The sequence below is a fragment of the Peromyscus leucopus genome, chromosome 10 (genome assembly GCF_004664715.2).
Source record: "Peromyscus leucopus breed LL Stock chromosome 10, UCI_PerLeu_2.1, whole genome shotgun sequence".
Taxonomy (NCBI): Eukaryota; Metazoa; Chordata; class Mammalia; order Rodentia; family Cricetidae; genus Peromyscus; species Peromyscus leucopus.
Genome location: NC_051071.1, coordinates 11,444,570 through 11,459,864, shown reverse-complemented (window position 1 = coordinate 11,459,864; position 15,295 = coordinate 11,444,570). Strand labels below are relative to the sequence as shown.

At 39.7% G+C, this 15,295-nt stretch overlaps 1 protein-coding gene across 1 annotated transcript in view; it reads right to left on the bottom strand.

Moving 5' to 3' along the window:
• Positions 1-6,769: 6,769 nt before the first annotated feature.
• The window catches only part of Pex13 (peroxisomal biogenesis factor 13), a 23,272-nt gene continuing 14,746 nt past the window's right edge, over positions 6,770-15,295 (bottom strand). Inside the window, exons 3-4 of the mRNA XM_028876376.2 lie at positions 10,156-10,281; positions 6,770-8,973 (exon numbers count right to left, since the gene is read on the bottom strand). Of these exons, the coding sequence (XP_028732209.2) occupies positions 8,675-8,973; positions 10,156-10,281 (425 nt within the window). The 3' untranslated portion in view covers positions 6,770-8,674. The remainder of the gene's footprint in view (positions 8,974-10,155; positions 10,282-15,295) is intronic.

Below are 15,295 nucleotides of genomic sequence, written 5' to 3'. Positions count from 1 at the left end.
AAAATCAATCAAAAGAGATCAAGAAGGGCATTACATACTCATCACAGGAAAGATTCACCAAGATGAAGTTTCAATTCTGAACATTTATGCCCCAAACACATGGGCACCCGTATATGTAAAGGAAACATTACTAAAGTTTAAACCACATATAAAACCCCACACATTAATAGTGGGAGACTTCAACACCCCACTTTCACCACTGGACAGATCTCCCAAATCGAAACTTAACAGAGAAATAAAGGACTTAACTGATGTTATGACTCAAATGGACTTAATCGATATCTACAGAACATTCCATCCTAACAAAAAAGAATATACCTTCTTCTCAGGACCCCATGGAACCTTCTCTAAAATTGACCACATACTTGACCACAAAGCAAATCTCAACAGATACAAAACAATTGGAATAACCTCCTGCGTTCTATCAGACCACCATGGTTTAAAGTTAGATTTCAACAACAAAAACTACAGAAAACCTACAATCTCCTAGAAACTGAATAATGCTCAACTGAATCACCAATGGGTTAAGGAAGAAATAAAGAAAGAAATTAAAGACTTCCTAGAGATCAACGAAAATGAAGATACCACATACCCAAACTTATGGGACACTATAAAAGCAGTGCTAAGAGGGAAATTCATAGCACTAAATGTCCACATAAATAAGTTGGAGAAATCCCACACTAGTGACTTAACAGCACTCTTGAAAGCTCTAGAACAAGAAGAAGCAAAGTCTCCCAGGAAGAATAGATGCCAGGAAATTATCAAATTGAGAGCTGAAATCAATAAAATAGAAACAAAGAGAATACAAAAAATTAATGAAACAAAGAGTTGGTTCTTTCAGAGAATCAACAAGATAGACAAGCCCTTATCCAAACTAACCAAAAGACAGAGAGAGAGAATCCAAATCAACAAAATCAGAAATGAAAAGGGGGACATAACAACAGACATTGAGGAAATCCGGAGAATTATCAGGTCATACTTCAAAAACCTCTACTCTACAAAACTGGAAAATCTAAAAGAAATGTATAATTTTCTGGATAGGTACCACATACCTAAGTTAAATCAAGACCAGATAAACTATTTAAATAGTCCAATAACCCCTAAGGAAATAGAATCAGTCATTAAAAGTCTTCCAACCAAAAAAAGCCCAGGACCAGATGGTTTCAGCGCAGAATTCTACCAGATCTTCAAAGAAGAGTTAATACCAATACTCTTCAAATTGTTCCACACAATAGAAACAGAAGGAACATTACCAAACTCCTTCTATGAGGCTACAATTACCCTGATTCCTAAACCAAACAAGGATACAACAAAGAAAGAGAACTACAGACCGATCTCCCTCATGAACATTGATGCAAAAATACTCAATAAAATACTGGCAAACAGACTCCAAGAATACATCAAAACAATTATCCACCATGATCAAGTAGGCTTCATCCCAGGGATACAAGGGTGGTTCAACATATGAAAGTCCGTCAATGTAATACACCATATAAACAAACTCAAAGAAAAAAACCACATGATCATCTCACTAGATGCAGAAAAGGCATTTGACAAAATCCAATACCCCTTCATGATAAAGGTCTTAGAGTGATCAGGAATACAGGGAACATACCTAAACATAATAAAGGCAATTTACAACAAGCCAACAGCCAACATCAAATTAAATGGAGAGAAACTCAAAGCGATTCCACTAAAATCGGGAATGAGGCAAGGCTGTCCGCTCTCCCCATACTTATTCAATATAGTACTTGAAATTCTAGCCAGAGCAATAAGATAGCATAAGGAGATTAAGGGGATACAAATTGGAAAGGAAGAAGTCAAGCTTTCCCTACTTGCAGATGACATGACAGTATACTTGAGTGACCCCAAAGATTCAACCAAGGAACTGATAGAGCTTATAAACACCTTCAGCAACATAGCAGGATACAAGATCAACTCAAAAAAAAAAAAAATCAGTAGCCCTCCTATATACAATTAACAAAGAAGCTGAGAAGGAAATCAGAGATACATCACCCTTTACAATAGCCACAAATGACATAAAATACCTTGGGGTAACACTAATCAAGCAAGTGAATGACCTATATGACAAGAACTTTAAGTCCCTGAAAAAAGAAATTGAAGAAGATGTCAGAAAATGGAAAGATCTCCCATGCTCATGGATAGGCAGGATTAACATAGTAAAAATGGCAATCTTACCAAAAGCAATCTACAGATTCAATGCAATCCCCATCAAAATACCAACACAATTCTTCCCAGACCTGGAAAGAACAATACTCAACTTCATATGGAAAAACAAAAAACCCAGGATAGCCAAAAGAATCCTGTACAATAAAACAACCTCTGGAGGCATCACGATCCCTGACCTCAAGCTCTACTATAGAGCTATAGTAATAAGAACAGCTTGGTACTGGCATAAAAACCGACATGTGGACCAATGGAATCGAATTGAAGACCCTGACATTAATCCGCACACCTATGAACATATAATTTTTGACAAAGAAGCCAAAAGTGTACAATGGAAAAAAGAAAGCATCTTCAACAAGTGGTGCTGGCATAACTTGATGTCAACGTGTAGAAGGCTGCAAATAGATCCATATCTGTCACCATGCACAAAACTTAAGTCCAGGTGGATCAAAGACCTCAACATAAATCCAGCTACTCTGAACCTGCTAGAAGAAAAAGTAGGAAGTAGTCTTGAACGCATTGGCATAGGAGATCACTTCCTAAATATAACACCAGTAGCACAGACACTGAGAGAAACAATCAATCAATGGGACCTCTCTCTTGAAACTGAGAAGCTTTTGTAGAGCACAGGATACGGTCAACAAGGCAAAGCGACAGCCTACAGAGTGGGAAAATGTCTTCACCAACCCCATATCTGACAGAGGACTGATATCCAGAATATATAAAGAACTCAAGAAATTAGACATCAAAATGTCCAACAGTCCAATTAAGAAATGGGCTATAGAACTAAACAGAATTCTCAACAGAGGAAACTCAAATGGCTGAAATATATTTAAGGAATTGCTCAACATCCCTAATCATCAGGGAAATACAAATTAAAACGACTCTGAGATACCACCTTACACCTGTCAGAATGGCTATAATCAAAAACACTGAAAACAGCTTATGCTGGAGAGGATGTGGAGCTAGGGGAACTCTCCACTGCTGGTGGGAATGCAAGCTTGTACAACCACTTTGGAAATCAATATGGCGCTTTCTTAGAAAAATTGGGAATCAATCTCCCCCAAGGTCCAGCTCTTGGGCATATACCCAAGGAATGCTCAATCATACCACAAGGGTACTTGCTCAGCTATGTTCATATCAGCATTGTTTGTAATAGCCAGAACATGCAAACAACCTAGATGCCCTTCAACTGAAGAATGGATAAATAAAATGTGGTACATATACACAATAGAATACTACTCAGCAGAGAAAAACAATGACATCAAGAAGTTTGCAGGCAAATGGATGGATCTAGAAAAAAATCATCCTGAGTGAGGTAACCCAGACTTAGAAAGACAAACATGATATGTACTCACTCATAGGAGGATACTAGATGTAAAACAAAGATAACTAGACTGCTACTCACAACTCCAGGGAGGCTACCTAGAAAACAGAACCTCAAGAAAAACACAGGGATGTTCCAATGACAGAGAAATGGCTGAGATCTACATGAACAACATGGACGTGAGTGGGAGTAAGGAAGGGCAAGTGTCGAAGGAAAGAGAGCTTAGGGGAGCGGGAGATCCCAGCTGGATCAAGAACAGAGAGGGCGAACAAGGAATAAAAGACCATGATAAATGAAGACTACATGAGAATAGGAAGAAGCAAAGTGCTAGAGAACCCACAGAAATCCACAGATACCCCCACAATAGACTACTGGCAATGGTCGAGAGACAGCCGGAACTGACCTACTCTGATGATAGGATGGCCAAACATCCTAATTGTCCTGCTAGAAACCTCATCCAATGACTGAGGGAACTGGATGTAGAGATCCATGGCAAGGCCCCAGGTGGAGCTCCAGGAGTCCAACTGGCGAGAAAGAGGAGGGTTTGTATGAGCAAGAATTGTTGAAACCAAGGTTGGATAAAGCACAGGAACAAATATCCAAACGAAGGGAAACATATGAACTATGAACCAGTAGCTAAGGAGCCCCCAACTGGATCAGGCCCTCTGGATAAATAAGACAGTTGATTAGGTTGATCTGCTTGGGAGGCATCCAGGCAGTGGGACCAGGACCTGTCCTAGTGCATGAGCTGGCTGTTTGGAACCTGGGGCTTATACAGGGACACTTGGCTCAGCCTGGGAGGAGGGGAATGGACCTGCCTGGACTGAATCTACCAGGTTGATCTCAGTCCTCGGGGGAGGCTTTGCCCTGGAGAAGGTGAGGGGTGGGGGGGGGGGGGGCAAGAGGAGGGAGAACAAGAAGGGAATCCATGGCTGATATGTAAAATTAAATTTAATAAATAAATTAAAAAAAGAAAACCCAATTTTATAAAAGTAATAAGCAGAATAAAATTTATAGTGCAATATAATTTATATAAAACTTAAAAATTTCCAAACTTGCCAGGCGGTGGTGGCGCACGCCTTTAATCCCAGCACTTGGGAGGCAGAGGCAGGCTGATCTCCGTGAGTTTGAGGCCAACCTGGGCTACCAAGTGAGTTCCAGGAAAGGCGCAAAGCTACACAGAGAAACCCTGTCTCGAAAAACCAAAAAAAAAAAAAAAAAAAAAAAAAAAAATCCAAACTTTTATATAGCTTTTTAGGGAACTATATCCAAAGTATGGAAGATATCTAGGAAAGACAAACACTAAATACAGGTGGGAGTGAGAAATAGGGGATGAAACTGATGTCACCGATGATGAGGAATATAATCAATGAATTATGAGCTAACCCCAAAACTTATTTTATGTGAGTAGAAACACTTAAGACTTAAGTTAAAGACTCTCTTGAAATGTGATGTACAATACAAAATATGCTAAACTGCCACATGATTTATAAGTAACTAATTGGCTTTAGACAAAGTTTATTCTCCCAAGAGATAAACTAAGAAGCTACACAATATAAAAGAACATTTCAAGGCAACGCTAAGAAAAAAAATTTCTTGAGTGTTTTGCTTTATTTTTCGAGACAGGGTTTCTCTGTGTAGTTTTGGTGTCTGTCCTGGATCTCGCTCTATACACCAGGCTGGCCTTGAACTCACAGAGATCTGCCTGGCTCTGCCTCCCGAGTGCTGGGATGAAGGGTGTGTACCACCACCACCTGGCCAAATTTCTTGAGTCTGATAAATATTCCACTTATTTTTCTTTTTTGGTATTTATTTATTTTTGGTTTTTTGAGACAGGATTTCTCTGTGTAGCTTTGGAGCCTGTCCTGGATCTCGCTCTGTAGACCAGGCTGGCCTCAAACTCACAGAGATCCACCTGGCTCTGCCTCCCGAGTGCTGTGATTAAGGGTGTGTGCCACCACTGCCCGGCTAACTTTTAGTTTTTGAGACAGGGTCTTTTCTTGTAGTCCTGGCTGTCCCGGAGGTCACTAAGGCCAGGCTGGTCTTGAAAGCACAGATGTGCCTGCCTCTGCTACGATTAAAGATGTGTGCCACTATGCTAAGCTTCAACTTGTTAAAAAAAAAAAAAAGGTTAGATTTTGCATTACCATGCCCAGCACTAATTTTAACTGTTTTTTACTATTTATGTGTATGTTTGTGTGCCTGCATGAGTTTCTATGCATCACATACATGCAGTACCTGTGGAGGCCAGAAGAGGGCCTTGGATCTACTGGAACTGGAGTTACAGTTGGATGTGGATGTGATGAACTGAGCCTAGATCTTCTGCAACAGTAAGTGCTTGACTGCTGAGTCACCTCTCTAGGCCCTAATTTTAATTCTTAACTACATACATGTGACTCTGAGATTTTAGGCTGGAATACTCTGTGACATTCACAAAGGATGTAAGATGTTTAAGTGCATAAGGAAAAACTTATAAAATTGTCATACCATTTTACTTTTTAATGTCCTTAAAAAAGGAAGCTCTAATAAGAGGCAGATGTGGCAACTATCTTCAATGCTATCAATGAGGAAAATGAAAACCAATGAAACTCAAAACTTCCAGTGAGTAAGTAGTGTTCAGTCTGGAATGTAGGTCTTCAAACTCCATGACATTTCTATGTAGTTGGTGTGTGCATGTTTGTGACACAGTACAGCGGTGGAGGTCAGAGGGCAGCTTGCCCGGGTTGGTTCACTCTTCCCACATGGGTTCTGGGGACTGAACTCGGGAAGTCAGGCGTGGTGGCAAGTACGCTTTTACCCACTAAGTCATTTTTTTTTTTTTCACTAGCCCAAGTCTCCCCAAATTTAAATTCAACATTTTTTTATTTATTTAACTCACCTGTAGATAATTTTTCTGCAAACGTACTATTTTCTTTAAATAAAAAAGAATAGAACAAGATTCACTGGCTTGTAGTAACATAACTACACACACACACACACACACAAAATGTACACTATATTAACTTTGATTTGCAAGTGAACATTTATCTTGAAAAAAGAAATTAAGTTTAAAATATTTTTATTTTTCCAGTAAAAGTATTTTCACAGTCTATTAAAAATAAAAATTTAACTGTAATTTGTTCCTTTTCCCATTGAAGAAAACACAAAATAACCATCAGCTGTACTCAGGGAAGTGAATAATTGTGATACACTGACAGATGGGGTCAAGTCCCTGAAGAAGATCATGAAAACATTTATAGTCCTTGTATCATTTTCTTTCCGAGCTGACAAACTACAGTGAAAAAATTGGAGGCTTCTTTTCTTACTGTAACTTGTGATTTAGTTAATTGAAAATGGAGTTTCTTGTGAGGTAGCACTACTTAAATAAACCCCTAAATTAATAATATTGGAGCTGTGACCAGTACATTCCATCTTCTCTAAAGATTACTCTAAGTAAGTCTGCTGTGATTAAAAAAACAAAAAGGCTGCAAAACTTTCCTGCCTTTCTAGTCCTACAACTGCTTTTATAAAATTTTAATAAAAAATGGACACAAGTAACTATCAGGTTAATATCGTAATCTGGTATAGTCAGCAAACAATAAAGACCCTAAAAGAAACACTTTTGTCATTTATTTGCCTAAGCTCTCTTTCCTATACAGCTATCAGTCACAAATCCTATCTTAAAGCTCATCTTCTAAAGAAAAAAAAAAAAATCTAAGTGGTGCCGACTCAACATTTCATTTCTATTTTATTACTATTATTTAATCTAGATGTCTAGAGTAATATTTAGACATGCGAGCAGGTAGACATCTCAAGACTGAAGTTCATATTTGTTTTGAGAGCTAGGGACACAGTTCAGTGGTGGAGTGGAGGTTACCACCCAGTGTCAGACAACAGGCCTGAGATAAACAAGTGCCATGAAGACTCACCTCTCGAGAGCTAAAAGGACACGTCACTTATTATACTGTCCCTTCAAAAGGCCTTCTCACGAAGTCTAGTTCTTCTGTGCCTAGTACATATTGGGTTAGATATGGCTTAATATGAACTGCTCTGGAATTACTTATTTGATAATAAACACATCTGTATGAAAGGTAAAAACACAAATCACTTATCAAAACCACAGTTTTTAGCAGTATTTATAAATGTATTCTTGTGTATATTTCTGACAGTATTAATCTGTAGTCTGTTCACAGCAAGGGTAAGAATCTTCCAATTCTGTGGGGAAACTGTATGAAACACACTAAATCATTGAGCCAAAAAAAAGTCAAATAATATATTTGAAATAGCAAGTGAATTATTTAGTCTCAGTAGTGAAAACTAAATCTAAAAGAAATCTACCCAATGTGACACATTTTCAATGTTTAAAGTATATCCTGATTATGGAATTTATAGAAATAATTTTCCCATGTTGAAGAAGAAAATTTATGAAGATCAAAAATCATTACTGCCAGAACTGATTGTATCATTAAGTGCACTATTAAAGGACTTAGTTGGAGGAAAAGAAATAAAATGTATATATTCTGATGTTACTCAGGATGAAAACTAGTTACACTGTAAAGAGATTAAGAGACCCTAATTCTAGAACCATCTCCTTTATAGTACTCCCAGTGACCTTTGAATAATACATTTTTATAAATACTAAAAGATAATAGTATCAGTTTTTTGCAGGTAGAAACATATCACCTAAAGTAAATCCAACACTGGACATAATACAGATAAGAAAATTTTATTATTTAGTTTACTTAAAAGGTTATAAAAATTCAGCCTTTTCGCCTGTTCTTGTAAGTAGATGTTATCACTCAATTTTTGAAGACTTCAAATCAATTAACTCAGAACTTTAAAAAGCATTAATGATCCCTTCTGAGGCAACTTGTGTATTCCACTGTTCATCAAATTTACTGTTCCAATAAGCCTAGGGATTTAGATAAGATGAAACTGACAACCATCTCCATAATCTAAAAGCTAGGTGAAACAAATGTCCTCATGGTCCAATAAATGGCCAAATGTAGCCAGAATACTAGACCAGCATACTAGTGTGTGACTAAGTAACTTCTAGCAGCAAAATGCCTGGGACAGCCATGAGCAAATGCTTTCATTCAACTGCAAATTAATTTCTCTGTAAGAAATAATTTTTAAAAGTACTCTAAAGTATTGTTCACCTGCACGAGAACATGAAAGATATCAAAGATCTTGTTTCTCTCCATTTTTCCCTGTACAATCAGGTGCACCTGGAACCTTATTATTTTCAACAAAAACAGATTCAAAGGCAGCTTCCTGTTCATCCAAAGAGTTGGCAGTAGTGACTCCTTTAATTAATGTTGGGTTGGTAACAGACTGTTGCTGCTTGAGTATTTTGCTGGATTCTCTTGTTTTTCTGCCTCTTCTTTTGCCCAGGATTTTGACATAATTTGCAGGTATCAGTCCTGTAGTTTGACCATCAAGACTAGCCAGAAGCCAACCACGCACTTTGGGCTGTCGTTCTGAAGAAAGAGGAAGACAGCTTTGTAACTATAATTTGGAGGCCAACAGAATATTAATGATAACTATTCTAAGCAAAATCCAAGTCTCACAGTGAGATATGTAAACAAGAAGCGTGTGCACGCACACTCAAAAGCAAACTCTAGCACATTTAACCGTTCTAGATCCATTTTTCTTTTAAACAAGAGAGGGAATCTCACAGTTGCCCAGGTTGGCAATCCTGCTTTAGCCTCCCAAGGAGCAGGGACTATAGACGTGTGCTAGTGTGCCTAGCTTCAGTTCCATCCTTACATCTATAGTAAAGTAATAAAGTATACTAAGTAGCAAAAACAAAGTGTTATAAAGTATACTTTATACTTACTAACAGTCCTACCTTGAAGAACATTAAGTCTTTATCTGTTGGTTCATTCAGTGGGTAAGGAGAATCAGTTCTCTCAAAAACTGAAAATTAACATCAATGTTGACCTGGCATGATGCTATATACCTGTAAATACTCAGGATGATGAGGCAGGGGGATGACAAGTTTGAGGCAGCCTGGACTCAGACTTTGCTTGAAACAAACAAATCAACAAAAACCCATCAGTGTCTTTCATATTTTGAATCAGAATTAGAGAAATTAATACTTGAGTACTATACACTGTGTAGGGCTGAACAGAGTTACTCTAGTACTGTATACTGTGCAGGGACAAACAGATTTGGAACTCAGGTGTTTTGATTTAGAAGAGAAGCTAGAGAGAAGTGTTGCTGGGATACCACTATGGGGTATTTTCTCTGGCTTTACTGTTTTTTTGACACAGGGTCTCATGTCCATAATATCAGGAGGGGACTAGTTAGGAAGAGTAAGGTGGGAGGGGAAACGGGGCAATGGGAGCAGAGGCTAACACTGGTCCTAGCCCTTGGAAGGCTGCGGGAGGAGGACTGCCATGAGTCTGAGGTCAGTCTGGGCTAAGAGTGAGTTCCAGACCAGCTTGGGCTATAGTATGAGACCCTGTCTCAATCTCTTCCCTGTAAAAATCAACCACCCCTCCCCTACCCCTTCACCCCCCCTCAACCTGACAAGAGCAAAATTCTAGTAATCATTTCCAAGTTAACTAGTAAGTAAAGTCATGTTGTCTCAGTTTCCAATACTACCTTTACAAGTATTAAAAATTCAAGATAATGATAATGCATTCATAATTTGTTACCTTTGAGGGCCAAATTTAGCATATCACCAGTGCGGAAAGAAATCTCCTCATCAGACGTGGCATTAAAATCATATTCTGCTCTAGCAACTACATGGTCATCCTCACCACTTGCCCAGCCGATGTTGTCTGTAAACAAAATTAAGATTCGGTTAATAAAGTTTGCAACATGCGATATCCTTTGGCTATGGCTTGTAAACTGCGTAACTTCATTTGCCAAGTGGACAGGTCTCCCTTCCTAAGGAAACCCCACAGCAAACACTGAGCTAACGAAATGTTTACGAATGTTTCCCTTTTCTTAAACTCTCTCTCAGCCAGGGGCTGACGAGTTTTTTCCTTTTCCCTGTAGAGGGTTAGAAGTACACATTTTAGGTCCTAAAGGCCAGGAGGGAAGTTTCCTGGATGTTATATAACAAGAAAGAAAGTTTCATGGTTTTTTGGTACAAAATTAAAAAAGTTTTTTTTTTTTTTAAATCAGTGCATGCCTACAAAGAAGAAAGGAATATTTGGGGGGAGGATAATATTTCAATGATTTTGGGTTCAACTGCAAATATTCATTTGTGAATGCTAATTGGTAGTAAGACGAGGTACAATCCATGGGCATCCAAGTTTGATTCCATTCATTCATTACTTGGGAGGTGGCCAGATTGCGCTGTGAACCGTGTTAGTACACTGCTGACTAATCACTTCCAAATGACAAACAGTGGGAGATCTTCAATTACACAGTTACAGAGGTTCTGAAATACGGGTATTTCCTTTGCATTTGGAAGTCCAAAACTAGTCCTGGCATTGTAGTTTGAAGTTTGAAACCTGTAGGAGGGGAAATCTCACTTATTTATCTCACACACACAATATGGGTTTCATTATGATACTTTCATAAATTGCTGTAATGCACGTTGACATACACACCCCATCCTCACTATTGCTGCTGACCCCCTTGGCCTTCCAAATATCCATCTCTATTTTCACTATGTTCATGAGACTCTGCCACGTACGAAAACAAAAGACAAACAAGTCAAAGTCAGTATTTCCAACTTCTACTTAAAAAAAAAAATCCTTTAAAAAGGTTTTTTATTTACATGTATGTATGTATGGGTATGAGGATGCCACACGTCTGTGGGTCCAGCAAGGCCAGGAGAGGTGGCCTGTGAGTCAGTCACCAATGTAGGTGGAGGGAAATGAATTCGGTTCTCTGGGAGGAGCAAGTGCTTTAACTGCTGCTCCCTCTCTCCTGTCCCACTGCAACTTTTGACACAACTTATATAACGACAATTAACGACAATTGTTATATATATATCTCATAAGAGCAAATCAAAGTTTACTACTGAAACTACTGACTCAATAATATCTAATATTCTCTGTTGCTGAGTAAAACAATGAATAATCATACACTTAAAAAGCTTATTCTTGAAAGATTTGTAAGTTTTGTTTAACATTTTTAGACTCCACTTACATTCTTATCATCAGTTGCAATATATCTTACTAGAGTATACTTCAGGCTGTAATAGATTATTGCTTCAATTTTGAAAATAGTTGTATTGTATAGTTTATTCACGGTGGCCAACTATATCATTCCCTCAAATTACCATTGCCTCCTCAAGCAACTGAGAAGTATCAGGATCGACTGGGTTATCACAAGCCAGAGGAAGCTACTCAGATAAGTTGCCCTTTTCTTTTTTTGCAGGGTGGTGAGTCTGACACCAGGTCCTTGTGCACGCTAAGCACTAGCTCTGCTACTGAACCACCCGTACACACCAGCCTTCTTGTCTTGTTTTCAGTTGACATGTCATTCTGACAGGTAAGAACCTGTTCTCATCGGCAGGCTAACAGTCTTATGCAGACTTACTGTCTCTGATCAATTTCCTTGGCTGTTGCAATAATTATTATCAATAAAGATTTCCTCCGCTGGCTAGTAAAGGAAAGCTTGGTTGTAGCTTCTACTTCCTTTTTTTTTTTTCTGGTGTTGATTTCTGTGAGTACTGTTCAGTCTGGTAACGAACGGTATTCACTTAACACAGCAACTGTGTCACTGTATAATAAACACAGTACTTTACCAACACTCACTGTACTGGGTCTTTAAAGTTGAACTCTCCCAAGTTTACTCTTCCTTTTCACTTCTTGTGTGCTATGGATAAACTCATCATGAAAGTAGTATGAGACACTGCTCAGATGTAGAGTACTAGCTTAGCATGCTTAAGGGTCTAGGTTTAATTCCTAGCACCAGCACAGTGCCACAACCACCACAAAACAACAACAACAAAACAAAACTATAGTTGTCTCAGTTCTATTTCTGTGAAGAGACACCATGACAATTTTTTTTTTAAAGATTTTTTTTTTTTTTTTTTGGAGACAGAGTTTCTCTGTGTAGTTTTGCGCCTTTCCTGGAACTCGCTTTGTAGCCCAGGCTGGCCTCGAACTCACAGAGATTCGCCTGGCTCTGCCTCCTGAGTGCTGGGACTAAAGGCTTGCGCTTAAAGGATTTTTTAAAAAAGATTATTTATTACGTATACCGTGTTGTGCTTGCATGTATGCCTGAAGGCCAGAAGAGGGCACCAGATCTCATTACAGATGGTTGTGAGCCACCATGTGGTTGGTGGGAATTGAACTCAGGACCTCTGGAAGAGCAGCTAGTGCTCTTAACCTCTGAGCCATCTCTCCAGCCCAATGGCAACTCTTATAAAGGAAAGCATTTAACTGGGGCTTGCTTACAGTTACAGAGGTTTAGTCCACTGTTCTCAAGGTGGGGAGAGTATGGCAGCATGCAGGCAGATATGGTAACTGAGAGTTCTACATCTGGATCCGCTGGCAACAAAAAGAGAGCATCACTGGGCCTAGCTTGGGTTTCTGAAGCCTCAAAGCCCACCCCTAGTGACACACTTCCTCCAACAAGTTCACACCTCCTAGTCCTTTCAAATAGTGCCACTCCCTGGTGACTAAGTATTCAAATCTATGAGACTACGGGGCCATTCTCATTCAAACCACCATAATAGTGTAACAATATATGTGGCACTCTATACGCTGCCATAGTGTAACTGAGTTTTGGAGATTTGTAGTATATAGACCAGAAGCATGAAGCAATTATAGTGCCACATAAAATTTCTACAAGCTACTCTGCTGGTTCAACACAAAATCAGCCACAGCAATGTGTAAGTATGGCTATATTTCAATAAAACTTTATTAATATTGACATCTGCATTTCCTGTAATCTTTACATGCCAAATTTCTTCTGATTTTTTTAAAAAAGTGTGTTGTCTATGTGTTCATGTCAGAGAGAGAGAAAAAAATTATGTGTGACAGGGAGAGCAAGAGAGCGAGAGAGTGTGAGTGTGTGTATGTGTGTGTGTGTGTGAGAGAGACAGAGAGAAAGTGTGTATGTGAGAGAGTGAAAGAGAGAGATAGAAAGTGTGTGTGTGTGTGTGTGTGTGTGTGTGTGTGAGAGAGAGAGAGAGAGAGAGAGAGAGAGAGAGAGAGAGAGAGAGAGAGAGAGAGAGAGGGAGGGAGGGAGGGAGGGAGAGAGAATGTGTGCGTGTAGGTCAGAGGTTGATGCTGGGCACCTTCCTCTATCACTTGTTTTTTGACACCACGTTTCTCCTTGAACTTGGCACTCACTGCACAGGCTGGCTGAGACTAGGTCCAGGGATCTAGCTGTTTCTACCCACCCCAGTGCTAGAGTCACACACACAAGGCTCTTGCATGGGTGCTGGTGATATAAACTTAAGCAAGTCCTCCTGTCTGTGCAGCAGGCCCGTTACTGATTCATCCACCTCCTCAGCCTGGCTTCTGATTTTACAAATATTCTTTTCTCTGGTTAAAACAGTATAAACAGTAGTCTTAAATTGCATGCCAACAGCAGTGGGAACTAAGAAGGATTAGCAGAGGCCGGTTTGTGGAAGTCTGCTCTAAGCAGCGGGAAACTGAATTATAAGAACCAAATTTCTTCAATTTTGCTTCTCAAAAATCTCTCTCTCTCTCTCTCTCTCTCTCTCTCTCTCTCTCTCTCTCTCTCTCTCTCCATCCATCCACCCACCCACCCACCCACCCATCCACCACCCACCCTACCTACCTATCTCAGAAAAAGACATCCCCCTTCTTTTTTACCTGGTTCTTTGTGGCACATTTTTCTCCTCTTTCCTATAAAAAGGGTTCATTACTTAATTCCTCCACCAATCCCTAATCTATAATCACTCCATTGCTATCTACTCCTTTCTTCCTTGTTTTTTTGAGACTGGATCTTACTTTGTAGCTCCAGGTGGCATGGAACTTGCCCTGTCTGCCAAGCTGGCCTCTCAGTGTGAGATTATGTGGCATGGGCATCACCATGCCATTTAACCTCTTTCCTTTGGCCTAAAAAACATCAAGAGCTCTAACTTCCTCCCCCCCTCTTTTTGAGTTAAGATCTTAATATAGATCCCTGGCTAGCCTGGAACTGGCTACATAGATCTTCCTGCCCTTCTCTCTAAAGCACTAGGATCACAGGTGTGCGCCACCGCAGCCCGCAGAGATCTAGTTTCTTAGCAGACAAAGCAGGGCTAAGAATGCAGTTCAGCAGCTGACTACTGTGAGTGCACGCAGGGCCTGAGTCCAGGCTGCATGGGCGGGAACCAAAACCCCAAAAACTTCACCTTCCCTTCCTCTTCACCACAAGTATGTTTTGGAGCTTGAGTGCTCTAATTGCCAAATCTGATCTCTACCCAGTCCTTCATCTTACACCAACCTTCCTGAAGGTTCTTCTCACCTGTGCTTCTGGAATGCAGCAATAAATGGCTCTTCCTGTTATAGGTGATTTCTATCTTGTCTTCTCTTCTTGAGTTCTCTAGTACAGCAATACCCACTCACTAGTTCAACTATCACTTCTATGTGAATGACTCATAAATCTTACTTATTTCCTAAGATCAAGGTCTGCCTTTTTTCTCTCCTTCATCCATGTAGGTAGGTCCAAGAGATTAATGTCAAGTTGTCAGGCTTGGAGGCAAGCACTTTTACCTGCTAGCCATCTAAAAGCTCTGTCTGCTCTCCCCCCACCCCCCAGTGTGTGTGTGTGTGTGTGTGTGTGTGTGTGTGTGTGTGTGTGTGTGCGTGCTGCGTGCGTGCGCGCGTGCCTGTTGCCCACCTGCCCCCACTTGCCTTTAAAAGTGCTTTCTGC